At 36.9% G+C, this 22,881-nt stretch overlaps 1 protein-coding gene across 1 annotated transcript in view; it reads left to right on the forward strand.

The window, feature by feature from the left end:
• Positions 1-545: 545 nt before the first annotated feature.
• LOC113239848 (microtubule-associated protein Jupiter) overlaps positions 546-22,881 on the forward strand; it is a 42,224-nt gene continuing 19,888 nt past the window's right edge. Inside the window, exon 1 of the mRNA XM_026476999.1 lies at positions 546-697. Within this exon, the coding sequence (XP_026332784.1) occupies positions 636-697 (62 nt within the window). The 5' untranslated portion in view covers positions 546-635. The remainder of the gene's footprint in view (positions 698-22,881) is intronic.

A 22,881-nucleotide genomic window follows, 5' to 3' on the forward strand; every position in this document is an offset into this window, starting at 1 on the left:
TCTACGGTTTGCTGCTTAAGTGGACACCCTGTGATTAAGTGTAAGTAAACATCCAGATTTGTCCTTATTATCAGATGGAAACCGTTGAATTCAGTATAAACAAATGAAAAACTTTTTGTTCTCTCGCTACGCATTCGTTCTCTACGTGACTCCTAGTTATCTCCATTTGCTACAGTTAACAGTAGCGGTTTCTGTTCTGTGTGCGTCAACGAGTTTATTACGCAAATTTCTAACAAACGAACAATTGATTCAAGTGAAGTGTGTAAATTGTATATAAAACACTTTTAAGCCTTATTTTAAACCCCTTTTCTTAAGGCAATGTTTATAGATTTTAACTTGTTTATAGCCCATCTGTTGACGCTAGCCCTCTGGTAGGGAACATCTGTAGGGAAACAGGAGTAACCAAGTACTCGAAGTAAAAAAAACAAAACAAGAGGCGCGGAAGCGACAGCGCACGCGCGGTTCAGTTTTGACGCGCGGGCGGAGGGTGGCCGCATCGACTTAAGCGAGGGTTCTTGCTCGCGCGCGCTCAGTCAGCTGACGACTGTCGTAACGCTCGTACATTAAGCTCATCCCCGAGCCGGTCCGCTCCCGCTATCGAGTGTTAACTAACATCTTCGTGTTTTGCGACTACAATGGCCACCTACGCCCAGTTCAAGCACGTCGAGCTCTACAAGATCGGCCACGGAAAGAACAGGTTAGCCTTCTAATTTTTGCATAGCGCTGCTTTGCGGTTGCGTAGGGATGCTGCTTCAGGAGCGGTCTCCGCAGATCTTCGATTTCTTTGTTTTAGGAAAGGTCAAGGGTTAACATCTGTTAGTTCACCAGTATATATATGTTTTTTGGAAATTGGTTATAACTTGTTTATCTTAACTTTTTGAAATATTTATTTGTTACTTAAGCTCGGCGTTTTTATTTTGAGAAATTATGGATGATAAAATGTATGTTTTGACTAAATAGAGAAAACCAACGAATATAAATTTGTACAACGTTAAATTTTGACAGATTAGAAATTCGAAATGTGGATCGGTAATAAATGTGCATATTAATGGAGAGTAATACATGCAGGTTTTTCCAATGTTAGACCTCATTGGCCTAGATCATTGTACTGCATTTGGGCAAACGGCGAGCGTTGATACAGGTGCGTTGAACTCTCCGCGCCGCCGCCGTTGTAATGCGGAGGTCACGCTCGCGACTCCTTCAGCTTTCAGAAGTTTCAGCCATCTGCTGCCTCTTGCCTCTAATATAATGATGTAGTTCTTTTAGTCAATTCCTCTATGAAATGATGATGTATATTTCATTCAAAAATGGATATTTCTAAATTTCGTGTTTGATCCATGTTAAGTTGGAAAGATTTTATTGAGGTCTATAAATGGAATATTTTATAACTTACAAATTATTTCACATATTTAAAATTTAAAAAGTCAACTTAAATACTAACACCTTTTCCTGTGTTCCTAACGTAAAGCTATATATACATTTCAAACTTATCTTAGCACTTAGCCGAAATTTATTACCATTAATATCCTTAACTGTTGCCCTCAATCCAAAAATCTGTGTCGTGGGCACTTTTTCCTTGAATTAAAATTTTCTTCCTCGTTAGAATAATTAGCTAGCTGTATAATTTATGGATTTATTTAATTTAATGCGTGTTTATCTGCAAGCGGAACATGACAACTAAATCGATATAATAAGTTTAAATCTGTTTATTTGGTTGAGGTTGCAAGTTTCAAATAGTTATAATAAATATGATAACTAACAACATATATCTATTGAAGAGGAACAACACCTTGAGTTTTTTACTTATTATTTTTACGGAAACCTACCTTAAGAAAGAGTAGTAGTATTTACTCATTTTGATGATTTCTAGTGTCATTTTTCTTATGATATAAAAGATAATATTTTTTTTAAATTGAACTATGTTGTCAGTAAATGGTTTACATAAACCGCTGAAAAATATTTATTTGCATTTGGAATATTTAGAAATATAGATTGGATATTATTACGTTGAAACACGCGAATATTATAAAGTGATTTCGTGATATTGTAGATGTGACAGAAATTGGTTTAAAAGTAAAGTCAAATAGTGATAATACTATATATAGCATGAAATTTTGCAATAATATAATATTATTTGAAATTCATAACAGATTATTAAAAATTAACTTTGACACGTTACGTTTCTAACGTAGTAGTTTATGTTGCACACTTAACGTTCTTCAAAATGTTTATTCAGCATTTTCTTGCGAAAGACAACAATAACAAAAGTAGATAATTTTGTCAAAGCGTCTGCGAAAGTTTCCTTACTGTATATGGGCATCTCATTTTGATTTGTTAGCACAAATATTCGTTTTTATATATCACAATATGATATAAATGAATAATAATATAATATATTATCAAACACTCGCAAGTTTTTTTTTATGATATCAAGAGTAGGGATGAACAAGCCGCATGGCTTGTTGTAAACGACACGTCTATTATAAACAACTGCAGTGCCACTCAGAGATTTATATTGCAAAGATCTGAGGAGCACGGCCACTGCGCCTGTCACCGTGAGATATAAAGTTAACAAGTCCCATGTGCCTGTAGTGTGCACCATTCACATAGGAATATAAGAATACGTAAGCATTTCAAAGGACCAGATAGCAGTTATAGATTAATTGCGATAAAGTTCGAATCATGTGCAGTTGAAGTGACTAATTTCCGCTTGAACGATAATGGAAATATAGCGGGTCCCAATATTCTAGAAGATGTGTGTAGTCGGGCCAGCGCAGCGTGTGGATTGAAGCTCTCTAGTTAAAGATAAATCTGTCGGTATTAATTATAAGGTGCAATAAATAGTCCCATAGAAAACTATTGCTTCATTTCTCGAAACTTCTTCCTTATTTGCCAAGATATCTACGTATAAAAGCCGTTACCTGTGATGTCTATGGGTAAAGGAACTTTCTGGAAAAGAAACCTAAACACAACGAATGAAATCACTTACCTCCAGTAGTAAACACAATTTTGACTAAATATGGAAGCAGTGATATATTTATCACCAACACTAACGTTATGTGAAATTGAATAACCATACATTAAAACAATATATGGTGGAACTAAACATGGCAGTACTTCATGAATATGTTTCATATATAAACGATTTTCCTGAATACCGTGTTACTTATTGGTCAACCTTTGGACGGTGTAAACTAAGCGTTAAAGAGGAAAAACCAATAGGCTCTGTGTTTTATATTACGGTATCACGAAGCATGCACTATTATTAGCAAATCCTCTATTTTCGCGATCATGTCCAATGAGATGCTCCAATATATATTTAGGTAATTTAATTACACATTGTATTATTGCCTTATATGAAAATATATACTGGGTACGTAATTTGCAAATTTATGCGTATGCGTTTTATTACTACCACGGTGCAAATAAAGAACAATGAAACTTTGTTTACGTGAAAAATTTGTTTTTAGCCTGTCTGTAGTAAATACACAGGTATTTTCTAATACCAAACTCTCTCTTTCGTATGGTTGTCGTTAAGGGCTGAACGGCACAGGTCGCGTGCCGGCCTCAAACATTTGCATATCCATAGGAAGCCTGTGATTACTCCAGCCTACAGACAGACGCACACTTACACCTTTACGACGTCCTTTAACTTAGAATTCAATTCCACAGGGTGTCTTAGACCAACTAAACGCCAAATGACATTAATTTCAACGTTTGGTCGTATTCTTTACTTGGAATCGTTTAAGTTTCACGTCACTCGATCTACTGCAAATATAGTACACGTCGTTGCAATATTCGCCCTGTTTACTGTACTTTTTCACTCTGTTTACTTTATAAATCACCCTTTGCAATTGTAAGGCCCTAGCAGCGACCTTGGGGCACCCCTCTACGAAAATTAGTAGGCATTAAATATTTATGTTTCCTACCATCAATTTACATAAGGCTTAAAAATAACGTTGAAACATTACAAAGCATGTAAAAGCGTGAAGTCATCAATGAGTTCTGAGACGAGGAGTGAAAGTAATGAAAGGTTTTTGCAAACAAGTTTGACGTTATCGCTGTGAGAGGACCATAAAGTATCAATTGAATCGCGCCGATGTCCGATACGGAGCTACATCGCTTTTAGCAGTCAAGTCGTTAAAATATCATAAACTGCTCACCGGGAACATCGAGTTCGACCATAAATTACAACGGTTATAGTCTCGTGTCCGACATGCTAATAGTTTATAATCAGGTGACATGCCCGTATTTATTCTATTGGCCGTATAGCCTCCCATCGATGATACTAAATATAATAGAAATAATCGGTAGTAAGTCGGCAAACAATGACTCTTTTATGATGCTATTGACATTGTTTGATTGAAAAGGGCTCCTATGAAATTCCAAAGCGAAACCTTGTGGCCAACAAGCGCTTTTGTGGTTTCTTAATCCTGCATCATTCTAAAGTGTGGAATGTGTACGCGATTTAGAATTGTGCATCTGCCATATATAACAACCTTGTTGCAACTAGCGATGTACCCTATGTCGTTGCTTAGCCACGGACAAAGGAATGGTGAAAATCCTGCATTTACACCCACAGTAAATGGCCTGGATGTCACTTAGCAAACTAAGAAATCTGTCAATAAGCGCGAATCATAATTTCCTTAATCGGATCTTATCTCTTACATTAACTGTTTTATTATGCATGCTATCAGTAGTATATGTAGTCTTATTTTAATAAATTGAGTTCCTATTTGCAATGAAAACATCATTGTTTATATTTGGTAAACAGAGTCCGATACTTCTTTGACCAATAATAAAAACATAATATTAATATTTGAAAATACTGTTGTGTAGTCAACATTACATTTAGTGCAGAGGTCGTTTCCTGCCTTTTCAATTGACTCTGGCAGTTTAAGTCATAAATAATGAATTTAAAAAAAATAAAACGGCTCAATAGAAACCGTACGATACGACCGCATTAAAACGATAATCGACGCGAAAAAAACCTTGGTAGCAACGACTCTACGACACCGGATCACCTCTGTTCGACATATTTCTTTTGCTGTGTAGTTACGTTTTAATAGGAGTAACACTCTTATTTTTGTTCTACTTATCATTGTATATGCCGTTATTGTACAAGTGAAAAAAAAACCCTATAAATAAATTTATTTATTTAATTTATCGGTAACTATTCATTAAAATAAATCTACAATTAACATACCCAACTATGTAATTTCGTAACCAAGTGGGACAGAATCATTTGCTGGTAGTGCTCGATCCTTCACGTTTCCATAAAGCACACTAAGCAGTTTTATAAAAGAAGTATGTGTCGTGAAACAAGGTCACCAGTAGCGTGCGTTTGCAAAATTTATACATAAAAAAAGCAGATGTACTTGTCGTATTACTGTATAATAGTGGATTCGTGCTGTTTCGCTTCAAATGAAAAATGTCGCTCAATGATAAATGACATCGTAAACTACCGTAGAGTTGTGGTGATTACCTCTATGACTCCCTAAAAAAAGAAAAACTTTGAACAGTTTAGTAAAACGAACATATTCTAATACATTAGTGAATCTAGGAGGTTGCCATTAGTGGCTTAAGATTAGTGTCGTGAGAGCACAGTGTCGCGGTCACACGTCGAACTAAAAAAACATTAATGGGAAGGAGGCTGGACTTTCTCCCTGCATCAATCACGGCAAGAGTATGTTAGTGCTACAAAGGGCCTTTTATAAATGTACTTATAAAGAAAAGACTGAACAGGTTCTGAGGTGTTTGCCACATTAGCTGAGGACGGCAATCCGTTGTGTTTATGGTATTAAAACGTATGGACGTTTTCTCTTTTTACCTAATTGTCTTAGGTAATAACACCTAACCCAAAAAAATACAAAAATGTTTATGATTAACTTCTACTAAGGTACAAAATTTTGGAACAATAATTTAATATTAAAAGATTACTTTGGAGAGCTGGAGTTTGTGGTAGGAAAAAACGTGTGTTGCGCAAATCTCCAGGCTCTCCGCCTAAATCTATGGCATAAACTTCAGGAGGTATACACACATCAAAAAAAGTTTGCGATCAATAGCATAAGCTCCTATAATTCTTTAAATTTAACTTTATCAAGAAAAAATCTATGTTGTATGCTTTCTTTAAATAGGAATACCCTGTTTGAAATTAAAATATAAAACTATTTTTTATTATTTATTTTAAAAAATTGAGCCATTAGTCATAATGTAATAGTGATAGAAATTTCATAGAAAGAAAAAGACTGTTTAATTAAACTTAAACAACAATTTATTATTAAAAGGTGTGAATTCAATATAAAATAACTCCTCCCCTGGCTCGAATACATGCGAAGATCCTCCTGGGCATGCTGAGGATCAAGTTATCCAGCATTTCCTGGGGTAACCTATCCCATTCTTCAATAGCGGCTTCCCTGAGCTCTGGAACTGTTTGGGGACGTGGCTCACGGTTCCATACTGCTCGTTTAAGAGCATCCTACGCGTGCTCTATTGGGTTTAAGTCGGGCGAGCCGGCAGGCCAGTCTAATCGTGTGATATAGTATTCTTGAAGAGCAGCATTGACTCGTTGAGCTCGATGTGCGGGCGCATTATCATCGACCAGTACAAATTGGTGCCCATGGTTTACTCGGAATGGTCTGACGATATCATCAATAGCAACTGCTTTGTACATGTCTGCTGTCATGAAGCCCCGATACGGAATCAAAGGCGTTCTAGCTCCAATCATAATACCACCCCAAAAGGACACCGATTTTCCGCCTTGCTGAACTGTTCCAGTGGCAGTTCTTTGTCTTTCACGGTCGCCTGGTCTTCTCCAGACACGGACACGTCGGTTATCTGGATGAGTGCTGATTCGGGATTCGTCAACGAAGAGACAGTTTTGCCAAATGTTTTCGTCCTCACCTTCTTCATTTTGCCGAAGTCTAACCCACTGCAATCTTCGTTGTTGACGTTGCCGGGAATTGAGCGGAGCTCGCCAAGACCTCCGTGCTCGTAATCCAGCCTGGTGCAAGCAATTGCGAACGGTCTGCGTGCTAACTTCAAGCCCAGAGGCGGCCCTGACTTCTGCTTTTATTTTAGTGGCGTTGATTGTTGGATCACGGGCTGCCAGCAATCTAATATAGCGCTTTTGGGCAGCTGTCAAAACAGTTGGGCGACCGCTGCGGGGTCGGTCAGCTAAATTCCCCATTCCGTGATACCTCTGCAACGTAGCCACGACACAGGATTGGGATATAGCAAGTCTGCGTGCTATTACTCTTGTGGTGTACCCTTCTTCCCTCAAAGTTACTATTCTAGCTCGTAAAACCTCTGATAATCCTCTTGGCATTTTTTCAATCACAACTTTCCGCGAAAAATATCTTGAATCGCTTATAATTGACTAAATCAGATTTCTGAATGAGCGTAAGCTAGGACTGAAAGCCTTTTTATATGAAAAAACAATTGAACGGGGTCATTGTTTTATGTTCTAATTTATTTTTAAATATTTTAATTTTGTTCTAATTTATTTTTAATTTTTAAATCATAATATAATCTACAGTAACAAAAATGATTTCAGTTTTTCGAAGTGATCGCAAACTTTTTTTGATGTGTGTACGTGAGGCGCACTATACGTTTCCGGAATGAATAAGAAAAAATACTATAAATGGTCAGAAATGAATTTATTGTTTCTCAAAATATTCTCCGTTAGCGTTAATGCACTTTTTCATACGAATGAACCAATTTTGAAAACATTTATGCCACTCTTCCGTGACAATCCCTGAAACATATTTTTCATATTCTTCGACAGCCTCTTCAGGTGATGAAAATCGTTGACCGCGTAACTGGTTCTTAATTTTTGGAAACAAATAAATGTCACAAGGTGCCAGGTCGGGACTGTAAGCAGGATGGCTTATAAGGTCAACGTAGTTCACCTTCAAAAATTCATTTGTCTGTCTGGCCGTGTGAGAACTGGCATTATCGTGGTGCAAGATGACACGGCGTTTACGGTTATTTTTACGGAGTTTGTCAATAACTTCCGTCAAACAAATGGTCGTGTACCAATCACTATTCACGGTACAATGATTCTTCAAAGCAACAGTAGCCAGGTGTTCAGTTTTATTAAAAAAAGAAGCAATCATCCGCTTAGGGGCACTTTGCACGCGCGCCACTTTGGTTAGTTTCGGCTCGTCTCGAAAGACCCGTACGCTCGATTGCTGCTGTGTTTTGGGATCGTAACCATAAATCCATATTTCATCACCTGTTACTATGTCCCACACCAAATTTGACTCCCCTTCGTTGAATCTAGTAAGCATGGCATTGCACCAAGTGACGCGATCTGTTTTTTGAGCCTCAGTCAAATTGTGTGGGATCCATTGAGAACACAGCCTTTTCACACCCAAACGTTTGTTTAGTATTGATTATATTTGACTCATACCTAGGCCTAAAGATGCCCGAGTCTCATGATATGTCACATGCCTTTCTGTTTTGATGATACGGCGCACAGCATCGATGTTTTTGTTGTTCACAGCAATGGACGAGCGACCATCACGAAATTCGTCACTGAGATTCACACGACCACGTTTGAATTCTGCAAATAGCTATAAATGGTGCATGGTGCAGATGAAACAAACTGTATTCTACAGCCAAACAGTTCCATTTTGAAATGTTGTAATTACTTTTTAAATATTGTTTATGTAAGTGGCCTAAGAAAACTAAAAAAACTTACAGTGCGCCCTATGTATACCCAACAGTGGTTGAAATCAGGCTGTGGATGATGATGATGAAACAGTAGGTTTTTACTGTTGAGATTGCTAAGAAACTATTAGAAATTGCCATGTGTGCGTTTGTGCTCAACGCGTGTTGATCTTAATTTTTCAGCATACGCGGTTCAGTCAATTACTTTCAAATAATGGAGTGGTGGTTAGCGCAGGCGCAATCGCGATGACGGCCGAAGCGCATCGCGCAATCCGTTATGCGCTTGCGATGAGTTTTTTATCACGTTGCGATTATCACGGACCCGTTATGGCGTCGCACGAGCACAATCCCTCCATCGCAGGCGTATGGCCTGATATGACACATACTTGTAAGTCAAATTATGTACGAAGAAAGATATTCATTATTATTATTTACTAGTTTATTTACGATGATCCACTTTTATGAACATTGGTTTCTTGTACTTGGTTAGCAAGCATTACTAAATTGTTATATAATTATATAAGACAAGGGACTTCTCAAATCTGCGATTTAAAGTTCTGAGTGACACTGCAAATAGTATGGATAGGCGTGTCGCTTACCACTAGGCGCATGACTTGTTTGTCCCGTCACTGGGTATCATAAAAGAAGATGGTTTCTTGGTTTTTATGAGGTTATGTATAAAATGCCTGTTGTTATTTTAATCTCATTAGTTTTGGGCCTGACCGTAGCACACTGGAATAACTGGAACAATAAAATTATATAAAAGTTATTACTAAACCTTTTATAACCTTTTATAATAATAAAATTATATAAAAAAACTATTCAATATACATATTTCTTTAACTACTAATCTATAGCCTCATGGCGCATTTCACATTTTCTTTTATGAAATTTACATATACATACATTCTAGCAGGCCACTGGACTTCGGTGTGCAGATGTTACATTTTTTGGTTCTACCTCACCCGTCAATACCGCCGATCTACTACTACTAGACATGATTACACTATCGAGGTAAACGTTAATAATAAGTGTGTCAAACATTCACAACAATTATTTGGTCTTAAAATACTACAAAATATAATACAGTCTCATTCTTTCTTACGTATTTTTCTACATAATAGTTTATTTCGTCCAAAAAATTACACTTCGAAGCAATGAATGTTCATGTACTTTATAACTAGCTTTTTAGCAACGTTTTGTTGTAGCCTCAGAATTAACTACGTGTGTTAGTTTCCAACAATTTTTATGTAATGAATAAAAGTTCAAGTTCTGTACCAGGGTCTTAAATATTTTTTTTTTATATAATAATTCGGTGTCATATTACATTGTTTTAAGTCGTAAAGTTAAATACTTCCAAATTTGACTTAGGTTCTTAGAACGCGTTGTCTGTTTTAAACCTGCTAGATTCTGGAGTGAGAGCAAGTTAAACTCGCTACCGGACGTTGAAACATTTTCAGTTTTAATGAGCCATTGTGGGCAAAATGGTACAAATTGTCGGACATGGGTTGGAAACTCAGGAATGCCGCCCTTTATCAAGATGCGGCACTAAATTGTTTGTTTAATATTTAAGTACGGACAGCAGCTACCAACATTGTGCATTTTGTTTTAAAGTTGCCGGGAATTAAACTTCTCTTATTTGAAAATATTTGTACCTTACGGTTTAGCTAAGAACAAAAATGTATCTGGGCTATTTTTTATTATTTAAGATCCGACATTTTACTGTTTTAGGCATTCTGTACGAGTTAGTTTCGTTTTTGTAAAGTGAGTGATACTCGAAGCTGTAGTTTTAACTTTTTAGTTGTCTCACTCCAACCCAAACGTTTTGGCACACCTTAGTTTTACTGAACGTAAAACTCAATTCCCATTTTGCCAGTTACCAATTTCACGGTGCACGTTTCGGTTAGTAAATTGTCTAGTCTGTATTGTCAATGCGGTAACTTATTATAGGTACAATGGTCGCATCATAACATTCACTGTTAATAGCGCAAACAAATTGCGCATCTGTACATGTTGTTTATCGATTAATGGCGAAAATAATCACTAAAGTAACCACTGTAAATAATAATATGATTCACTATGTTTTTCCACTATTTCACCTAAACTCCTCTACAAGGTGAGGTTGTTGAGGTATAGACTACTCCCACCAGACACGAGCCGAAGAATATATAAGTTTTCGAAGAATTTTTTTACATTACGAAATTAATCTTATCCACGCCTGTTTTACAATAAATGTTTACTGTAATGAACTCAAAACAGTTATATTCTACTTACATCTTTCATCATCATCTGTCATTGCTTCCATGACGTAGGTACTCGTACGGTGTAAATAAACCCTAATATCAGTTACATTATAAACACGAAATGCTCATCACACTCAAGATGAATGACCACAAATATATTTTTTATCAAGCAATCACAGCTTTCTTCTTTGATTTATGGAGTAGGATGAAGATATCGAGGTATTAAATATCAAAGCGCTTTCGTAGAATTGTAGACTACATTGATGATTTACGGAACACGATTGTTATAAATTTCGATTTACACTATGAGGTGAATGCAGAGCAAGATCATTCTAAACTGATTCGTGTAAATTCTTGGCTTAAAAATGGACAAAGAGCGACAACCTATAAGAGCTCGCAAAGAATTAAGAGAAATAAAATGCGAAGAAAGTCATTCTCAAAACCAATTATAAAACATATCGACTTTATACTTTTGCTCGCAGTGGTGACTAGTTAATCCTCAAACTTCATGGAAACACTTGAATAAGAGGGAAGGTGTTCGTGCCCGTGCAAATGGGATATAACGGTGCCCGGCTGGCGGTCGTCGTGAGTTGACCGACGCTTGCGCATGCAACGTCTAAATTTACAGGTGGGCTTGATCACGAAAACGATGATCCACCGTGATAGCCGACTTTATTACAACATTGAATTATGAGTACCGCACTTTGTCATTCCATCTGTCAAAACTGTAAGCGCTGCAGACTTCGAATAAGCCCACTGCCTACTGGTAGTAGAAATCTGAAGCCGTATTTCAAGATGGGAGCTTATTTATAGCATCTTCTACAAATAGTGTTTAGCTTACTGTTGGTATCGGCTATTACAGGTTTGAGTGCGAATTTATTATCACATAATATCGAGTATAACATCAAAAGATAAAAGCTGTTTCTTTTAACATTCGTTGGTAAAAATATTGAAATTATCTAAGTTTAATAAGCCATATCGATTTCGGTGGCTACGGAATTGCGGGCGGAGTAGTAGTGCCGGACAGCATAATGAGTGGTGTAGCCGTTCGCATCTGTCACGTCGGCCATCACCGACAGCTAGATTGTTGCATCGCTCAAGAAACGCAAACAACGTCAAATGAGACGTTATTATTTTTTGTCCTTCGCTAATTCGCTGTGAGATTTGTAAAATGAAAGTTGTGCAAATCGGCTCATTTTCATAACGGCTTGATGAGCTGCAAGAATAAGTAAACCTGTAGTTATAGAAACTTTTGAATCAAGCATTGATTTTTTAGGGAATATTTTAGTGCAGATTTTAGTGATTTAACACCAACATATCGTCGTACTTAATAATTATGAAATCGTATGTGAGGCTTATCGACGACAAAAACAATTTGTTGTTATTCCCGTGCCGTAGATTAAGGCTAGACGCATACTTCTGTTAAATGGTTTCTTTTGTTTACAATGATATTGTTTAATTGTATAATAGGTCGCAATTGTCCAATTGCCCAACTTCCTTCTCCTAAACTATTTGTTTTCGTAGAAACGCCGTGAGTAAGCCTCTGACTAACGATAATAAAGCCTTTGTTCACTAAAAAACGTTTATGTGTCACAGGTAACTGTATTCCGAAGATAATAGCATCTAAGTACTCAGTCATCATTTCAAAATACTATTACCTACCTATACGATTATTGTTCTTTGTTAACATGCAATTCGAATGCAACGGAATTCTCGAAGTTTATAATTAAGCTTGCTCTAAAGTTGAAGCAAATTACGAGAATACATAAAGCAAGGACCATAGTAAATGAAACTCAGATGCGCTTCACTGCTTCTGTAAAGGATATGACATATTTGCGAACAATATAGCTAGTCGTTATTAATAATGCAAATCTCGTACAGTGCGCAACACATATTTTGTTATTGTATTAGTAGTCAGTTCCATACAGTAGGATTTAACTGCGCGGGGGATTGTTCTGATCCATATCCATTCATCGATTCGGTACAACGGCTTTGACCTTCGATTATGTTTCAGATAATTGTTTTCGGATGCGGCACTCCTGGTTATCAAAATATAATAAGCTATTTCTTGAACTAAACGACGTAAGATGTCGTAATTCCAAAAAAGAGATACATTGTAAAAACGTAATCAGTAATTATTTATGATGTGCCTATAATTTATAAGGAGATGTAGTAAAATACATTTATGAGCTCGCGAGTCTTCGTGAGAAATACCTAGCTAATCCGGTGATAATCGCTTCTTAGCCTGGATAACACAACTAATGCCGGAACACACTACGAGACGAATTAAATATACAACATAAATATTACTGCAACCGTGGAAGGTGAAAGCAAAAACATTTATTTCCGAGATATATAGTATGGTTTATTTGGATTTAGAGATATTGCGGTTCTTGCTAGATCTTTGATTAATCGCACAGATGCTTATTTCAGAAAGTTGTTGTCAGGCCATTTAACGGACGTCAATACCGTCGGCTCAATCCATTACTTTTAGAGTCGAACATGTGTCTGGAACCCGAGCAAGCTCTCTTCCTAAAATGGCAAGATGTAAACACTATTACCATCGTATCGAAATAGATTAAGAACGTCTCAGTGTCTCGTACACGTGATATCGTAATGATAGACAAAGACAGATCAATTGCCGAGTATACGTAAGAACGGTAAAACTACCGTTGATAGCAAACAATGCCATTTCGTTTTCGTCGATAGTACACGAGATCAGTGTCAACACGGTGTAATACAATACCCAATAATCGTATCTAGTCGCTGCGACTACAGGAGACACCGACACCTACTATTGTAGACACACACGCTACGAGTGTTTTTATACTTAAAGTTGGTGTTTATTACGTATAGTGGCATTATTATTCCTATTTTTAACCGACTTCAGGAAAAGGAGGAGGTTCTCAATCCGTCTCTTTTTTGTATGTTACGCGATAACTCTCGCATTTGTGAACCAATTTTGATGATTCTTTTTTTTTTTGTTGGAAAGAGGGTACCTCGGTAGTGGTCCCATAGAAAATATTCCGCCTCTAAAGGTAGCAAACTAGGGGATGAATGACTTTTGAGGTCGGTTTTTTTAGTACTCTGTACTGAGATTATATACGCAATTTTCAATTAGATGTTTCTATAAATCTGATTAGATTTAATAATAACACATTTTTAATTAGTGATATCGAAGATACTACTGAAATGTCACCAACTGCATAAGTTTTACTGTTTTAGACACGAATTATAGAAGTGAATCGTTACCTGTTAGTATATTACGGTTACAAATCAAAACATAAAATTGTGAATTGCGAAACCAGTCTCGAGTGTCATAACAAATTGAAACATGCGCGGGCCATAATTAGTGGAAATGTGGCTAAATGACAAATGTGGACTTTCTCATAACATCTATATGCCGTTGCATGTTGGTGCAAGTGAGATTTTTATGAAAATCTGAGCGGTGATGCGTAACGGGACATGCACTGAGTAAATGAAATGTTGCTTTTCCCCGATTATATATTTGTTGATTGTGCTGCGTCTTTATACAAAAAAAAAGTAGATTTCTTACTGTACAGAGAACAAGGAAGAGTACCTGCAAAAGTAAGACCTGACTCAGATCTTTGTGATTTAAAGCTCTGAGTGGCACTGCAACTGATGGACAGGCGTGTAGCTTAACATCAGGAGCACGACTTGTTCGTCCTGTCACTTGATATTATAAAAAAAAGTAAAGCATACAGACAAATAAGTACACTGCTAGAATACTCCTTAAAGTCCTTTAAATATTGGCCACATATATTTTCTTTATAATTTAATGTTGCTAAAATATTTGTCAAATCGATAAACTTTCAAAACAAATTCACTATCAATTTGGTTATTCGTTTTCGCCTTGTCACTGATTGGCAATTGAGATGTTAGTTATTTTTCTATTCTCACTCTTCGAAACGTCGCTTCGAAACTGCAATCCGATACGAAAAGATATTATTTATTGTCTGTCACCATCCTATAAAACGTACATAATATTAGACGTAGATGTTATGATTAAGGCATGCTGCGAACATACGATTGCTTTGTGATCACCATTCTGCATTAAAGCACACAACTACCATTGTTCGATTTGATAATAAATGGTCTTTCATATTATCAGCTGCATATTCTCTCATTAGAATAAAATAAGCTCAAATTAAATTCGAAGATACCGAAATAAGTGTTATATTATGACTTATCTTACAGGATCGGTTCTCGAGTCGCGACTCTTCAGCCAAGTGTTCTTCTTTTGCAGTTGCTATGAGATCGAATGAATGCATAGCCTGATTTTTGACTTTCCACAACGTAGCATTTGTTCCATAAATTAAGTGTTACCGTAAACGCATATTAATGTAATAAATGCCATACGGTTAACATTGATTGACTGTGTAATCAAATATCAGTCGTGCCATTGCAAACTGCAACTGATAAATAAGCTAATCGAATCACATTGCGTCTTAATCAGACTTCATCTGTTTAAGTGTCGATGCGGACAGAAATCCTTATTTTTATTAAATATTTATATTACGCGAGTATTCTGAACGGTTGTCGAAATTGTTTTAGATCTGTGTATTATGTTTGGTACCCGTAGGTTTAATTTTGTTACACTTGTAACAATTCTGACATGAAATCAGATTAATGGTGCCATTATATGTGACGGGACAGTTTTCACTAAACAAATAATTACCACATCGTCGGTTTCCATCGCGTACATTAGTAGGTACTATCATACAAGCTGACTTTTTATTGCCATAAAATAATTCACCTTTAGATAATCATAGTGCATTATAAACAGCATTAAAAATCATAAATTATCTATGAATTAAACTATATTTTTTGAACGCGTTAGCGTTATGATAAGAGGTAAGAGAATGCCAAACTAATAATAAATAAAGTTACTTTATTAGTCAAAGTTAGGTAATGTCGTAGATTTGTGTTATTTAATTATTAAAATGGTCTTAAAACACAAAGAACATGTACGCATTACTTAGATGATTTTAACATTGTGCCTATTTCTGATTAAAAATGTTTAGTTTCTAGTTTGACACGTCTCGTGTCTGACCAAGTTAATTTGTGTAATACATAGAAATTTTCTTTTGCATAGTATATAACATAAATTATTTGAATTAACTGTAATGAGATGCTACGGAGAACAGATATGGATGGAGCCACGTAGGAAATTAAATATAATAAACTTTGAAATAACGGAGTGGTCGACGGGATGGCTGGTAATAAATTGGCCTGTGAGTGTTGTGGCCCGAGTAAACGATCTTCCCGCCTACGCCACTTCTCTCTGTGGCTCAATGAAGTTTATTATTGCTATCTACTAATTGAACTGGCTCAATACTCAAATCGTGCAAGTTTTCAGCTGGCACTAGATTCACATGCTTACTTTTATATAATTCTGAGTTACAACTGTTAGACGAAGGAAATCATCGTATTAAATTTTCCAAACAGCTTTTCAGTCACACAAGAAAAATTATATTCTGCGTGGATTTATATTGTCGGAGAGTTAGACACGGTTCTAAATAACTGTAGTTTAAATCGAGCTGTCCAGACACTTCCTAAATGGGCGTAAGTAATATGGACGTACTAGACAATAACTTTGAAAGTGTAAACTTAGTTCACGATCCTGACGAGAGCTGAAGAGGATGATACGAAATTGTAGCCATAAAGCAGTGTAATCGGATAATTTGTGGACGCCCCCGCACGCAGCTGCTCAAGCCCGGTGTGGGCCGATGGGCCCGGTGGGCCTGCGCTCGGTTTATGGACTCTAATACCCAGTACGACCTCTGAGATCCCAATACTAGACTTTTATAGCATACTATTTGATGCTATATTCTAGGTCAAGATATATTTTGTAATTATATTTGGAAGTGTTTTATATAATGCGAGAACAAGGAAACAAAACCATTTCTTGCATTTGTTATATAATTACTTGGGTCCTATATCGCGATATTTACTATGTGTAGATATTATGATACATTTACAATTTTTGAGTCCATTGTGTTTGGAGTATGAATGAAGACGCCCCTTGCTCCGCCCTACGCGGAACCAAACGGCGCCCTCGCCGCACAGAATACTCGTAGGAATAATCAGTCCATAATACCAATTATCTGATTGCATACATGTCGATAGCTTTGATTTATGCAAGTGGAGCAATATGTTAGTATTAAATATTTCACAACATTCCTAGCGTCACAAATGTCTTATCTCTTTCAAAGAGAAAGAGAAACTTGGTTATTGGTGGATAATCTCTCATGACGATTTATTAATATAATTCTGTAAAAAGCTATCAAATTGACTATCAATCACTGGCATGCGTAGTCATGGCACTCGGATCTGCTACAAAAGAAAACACAAACAGGTGTATAATTAAAAAAGCATTCAAAGGTCTATTCGCCGTTTATTTAATGAACGTTTAACGAACGTGATTCTCGGCATTCAATCCTCTGGTAGCCTTTCTTTATACAAACTTTCGACTAGAATCTAAAGGCGAGTCTTTCTTCTCTAAAATGTGGGTCGAGAGCCGAAATTATGCCACATTAACTGTTAAGCTAATTGTTTGACGCAAAGAAATGAACCTCGACGAATCGAACTGTCTCGTACGCTTCAAATCCGTATTAAAGCGAATGTTATAAATGGGATATGCTTTATACCTGCTAATATTGAACAGTGAATAGAGAAAGGTATCTCAAAAATGTAGCAAGAAAACGCACAGTCATCGCTTTCCTTCCATCTGGCAAAGTAATTGTTATGGTTATCATATCGTAATATAATTGCTATGTAAAATACAATATTTTAAATGACTTTAAAAAAGGAGGAGGTTCCCAATTCGGCTGTATTTTTTTTCTTTTTTTGTATAATACCAAGTGACGAGATGAACAAGTCGTGCGCCTGGTGGTGCACGACACGCCTGTCCATAACAGTTGCAGTACCACTCAGAGCTTTAAATCGCAAAGTTTTATTTTTATTTTTTGCCACTGAGACATAAGTTGATAGTCCCATGTGTCTGTAATTTATCCTTGCAAACCGGAACGCAGTAATGCTCACATTACTGCTTGGCAGCAGAAATAAATACGTTGGTAGTACTTCCCTGGACGAACTCTTTCAAAGTAACTAAAAGTTTTGTGTGTATGTTAAGCGATTACTTCAATTGTTAACCGATTTCAATGATTCTTTATGCGTTGGAAAGCGGGTACCTCAGTAATAATTCCATCAAATTTGAAAAAGATATTGAACCTCTAAGGGTGGCAAATTACCAGTTAACTTCCGCAAACTTTTGTAGTCTTTTATTTATAAAAAAAAGTTTATTATTCGTGTTCACAGGCATTACGTTTACACTTCGGAATATGCAATTCATGGAACATTGTTATTTGTTTGTTGAGTGCACTATAATTTGAATTTTGTAATGCGCGTTCCCGTACATTAACCATAGCTCTATGACAGGTACCTCTCTTGTAAACAGACTTTTGTTTGAAGAAGATAATAGGTATTAAACGGCTGGCTGAATATACGTGAAAGGCCAAAATTACGTCTATCAACCATCAAGCATTGTTAGCGCGATCAGACGGGCCTCGTCGGAGTATCCTCGACTGATACCCATCTCGACGGAAGACGACAATTACCTATGGCAAATATCGTATTAAATCAAAGCCAGACTTGGCATTAATCAATGAAAGTACGTAAGTACATGACTCTTCCGCTCATTGTTCGGGGGTATAGCGACCGCTCCATTGTCTTAGATATACGTACCACGCGCATTCCAAAATCGATTTTGATTTAAAATCGACGTTAATTTGGCTACCTTCGCGATGCCTTATATGTACAAGAGTACCAAAAATAAATCTTTTTACGACACGATTAAAACATGTTCGATATACAGTTAGTTACTACGTCCATATGAATATGCCCCATTTGTACATACTACCAAGGACAGTACGGAACTTTCAGCGTCACATTATTCCTATTTTGGTTGACAGGTCTTCTTGCAGTGTAACCGGAAACACGTTTGCAAAACACGAGACATTAACATCTGTAATAATAGTGAATAACATTAAATATTCTTTATTATGCTCGTTTGTACTCTTCATGCATTTATGTTTAAAGGGAAATTTGAACGTTAATAAATACGTATACGAGACATTGCCACTAGGTATAATTTATGAACATCCTACATTTGCGAAATTTGAGAAAATTGATTTAAGAGGTCAAAACCGAGCATCTCAAATAGTACACTGTAACACTCGGGAGCTGTCGTGTCCCGAGATCAGCACTGGCGAAACGACAATCAAATCGTTTGATGACACTCAGTGCTGACTTGGAAAAATTGCTTACCAATTTATTTTCCCTTTCTGAATCATGCATTTCTCTTTATATGTAAACTTAAGTCTTACTTTAAAGTCATATAATTAAGTCAATTCTGATTCAAGCATGTATCATGTTTTACATAAAATATAACGCTATTTATAGTAAGTGTCTTTAGAATCAACAAGTTATAGACGTAACAAAGCTACGAAAAGCGCATTCGATCGCTATTGTTTGCACGTGTCACCGTGTTATTTAGTATATAATATTTTATTTCATATTACATTTCATGTTAAACATCCCTCAAAGGCGAAGTTACTGTAAGGAACCGATGCCGTAAAATTTCAATATATTGTCGCCTATTATCAATTAAGTACGTATCACTATTATTTCGTCTACGTCGTGTCTTATCTGTCACATCTAGTGATCGTAGCGATTTAGAAGAAATGTGTGGGTATGTTCAATATGAAGCTGACTCTCGGATCCGTATCCGATTGACGTGCGATCTGATACCGGCACCGTACAATCCGATACACATCATGTAGATATATAAATCTGCATAATACTCGCCTAAGGAGATAAGCAGTCCAAGTGCGGATTATTTCGAAAGTATCAGCGACTGAATCTGATCTCGTCAACTTATCATTTCATTCCCATTCAAACTTCATTCGCACTAACGTTTAATGCATCCATCGGTTATCTACTCTTTGTATACGCTGCCGTGTTAGTTGCTTTTATTCCAGAAAGGACTCTCACCGTGCATTTTACGATTCTCGTTTCTATGCATCACGCAATATTCAAGGCATTTGTATGAATGGCATCCAAGTCCACGCTTGCACATTTGCATTGCTGTGTGCTATACTGCCGTACTTTCTAACCGTTAAATAACCGCACCCCATGGGGAATATAAACTGAAGGCATGATAGTGCGTTGTTGTTAATATTTAATAGTTTGAAATGTTGTTGTCAATTCGGTCACGTACGAATTGCATCCTTTACACGAACTAACGGGTTGTTTTATAGGTCGTTTTAATATTGGATCAGTGGGGCCATCCGCGAGAATTGGGGTCAATATTTGGACGCCCTTTCACAATGCTCGCTTCGTAGAATCGTTGATTGTGTTACCACAAACCTTATCAGGCGACACAGCGCGGATCTCTGCAAATATTTACTTGGTACGAACTGGGTCTAATTTATTGGTAATTATTTGCTTTGAAACAATCTGAATTATCTTCAAAGAAGTTCTTAATAGGTTCTCGTAATCGACCCATCGAAATACCGTCGAAGGCCGATGAACTTGTACTAAAAACGTTTGTATTGGCAGTGACATTAGGTTGATGAATGGATTTCAAATAGTCGTAATGTGTGGCGTAACAGTGCATTAACCTGCGATTGTCATTGATATTGCCTTTGTTCTCGCCTCTGCTAGTCATAGCTCATTGAGTACCGGAAAATATTTAATTTCTATTATTAAGTTCCACTATGTCGAGGGATAGGATAATTAAAATATAAACTTAATTATTAAATGCAAGTCTAAATGTGAATAATAGTGTGGTTTATTTAATATATATTTTATTTCCTGTATATGTTAAGCTTTAATGTCATTCGTTATATCCGTTTCCTTACCTACACGAGCGAACACGTGTTGGGTTCCAGAAATGTCCTGTCACTCGATTTCCTCGTGCACACTGTCGTGCGGCTTGTTCCTCCTATTTATGGATATCGTACACGCTGCTAAACTTGCGGAAAAACCATTGGCATATTAATACTATGTATACTGTGAGCTCTGCCTGGGCTTTATTATACATACCGATGATCCTTATCAGAAGGATGTTGTGTGCCGACAATGTCAATATTAACACTCGCATAACGCATCATTATTGCGATAATTGAAATTTATCATTCAGCAATTGATTTTTTTGTGTTAATCCTTACTAAATTAGTATATCATTCGGATTCGTTTAAAACTATTGCGCTTTAAAATGCACAGCTAATATATTATTTCTTAATGCAGATACTTTTCTTTATAATATTGCATATTACATACGAATGGACACACAGTGGTGGAGCTCCTGTGCCGCCTGACATCGATAAATAAATTCAATCTCACGATTCTATTCGATTACTGTAATTATGGACAAATCGTATCGTAGTGTGCTTAATTCGACGACTTCCGACTGTTACCCCTAGAGTGTGCCGTATTATTACGAGAATTGATTTCGTTGGGAACTTAGGTCGTTCTATGAATAAAGTGTCGTTTCCATAACGATATCCAAGATAGAGGTGCTGATGTGTTAAAATAGTTTTCTAAACATAAAAACTGAAATGGAAAAGCGACGATGTGTGGTAATCTTACATGTCAATCGGCATATCGCATCTGACGTCCAATTAGGTCGCAGACGTGACTCATTATCGCGCAATCTCGGATGCTGCGGTAGCCGTACCGCCGCCGCGCTGCCCTCGCCACCAAAAGCCACGTCTTTATTTTCAGTTGGATTTGACGACTGCATGCTCTCCAATGATGAAAGTCTTCTTCAAAAGTGACTAAACTCCGACCAGCAATGTACTCGCAGACTGGTCCCCGTAACGTCTTCAGCGTGATATCGCAATGAAAGTTGGGATTCGCGACCGTCTCCACAGCTATCGTGATCGGTCGACGACTCGCTCCGTTTATTGGCAATCACGTTCTTCCATTAGCCGTGCTTCTAATAAAGATATAAATTACGAAAAGTTAATTAAAGCGCTTATCTTTCCGTTGCGACACGCCCGCGAAGTGAGCTACTTGGCGATAGTTTATTTTAGAAAATTGAACGATTTATTATGGAAAGCATCGGATACATCACTTACTATTCTCTTGATGGAATATACATAGTAGGTATAGTTCATCATTGCCTTAAGCGCTAGCACTGGCACTCATTTGATTAAGGATTGCAATTTGACTTGTAGACGATTAATAGGTAGACGTGACGCACAGCGCCTGCAAATAGTGGCGATTCTCACGAGGCCTTGTGTCATTTCGCAGTCGCCAGCGCATTGCAAGTCGTGGTGTCACGCCAACTAAGAGATTACTGTTAAATAAAGAATGACGTCTAAAATATTCTATCGTGGGAAATATAAACCTTTTAACAAAAATTGGGCTTCATGCGTTTTATAAGTACACTTTTAATTGAAATTACCAGTTCATTAAATCTGTTCTGCTGGCCACACGTCGGCATAGCTAATTGCCATGAGAGCATCATGCACCGCTGATCGCCGCATTACGTTGATGCAATCCGAGGTGAAAGGTGCAAAGGACTATGCGCAATCCCGCGGAACCGAAGCATTATTAATGTTTTACGATCGGCCTGCAACTTACATCTTGCTGTTTTAAAACAAGACTTTGGTTCCCTAAACATATCTTGGAAACTCTTAATCAGCTGCTATATTTGTTCACAGATTTCACTTACACGCCTATTTTTTTTTTGCAAAATGAATTTACTTACTTATGTTTCTTCTTAAAATCACTAACAGACGTTGAAAAGTCTTTTACTACTTCTAAATCTACGATATAAAGCAGATAAAAGCCTACGACAGCTCTGCTCTATGAGTGATAGATCCCAACTGTCGACAGTCGGCCATTTGTAACTAAGTTAATTGTGAACACAAAC

The sequence above is a fragment of the Hyposmocoma kahamanoa genome, unplaced genomic scaffold, assembly GCF_003589595.1.
Source record: "Hyposmocoma kahamanoa isolate Upper Pololo Valley unplaced genomic scaffold, ASM358959v1 100021, whole genome shotgun sequence".
In the NCBI taxonomy this organism is placed as follows: Eukaryota; Metazoa; Arthropoda; class Insecta; order Lepidoptera; family Cosmopterigidae; genus Hyposmocoma; species Hyposmocoma kahamanoa.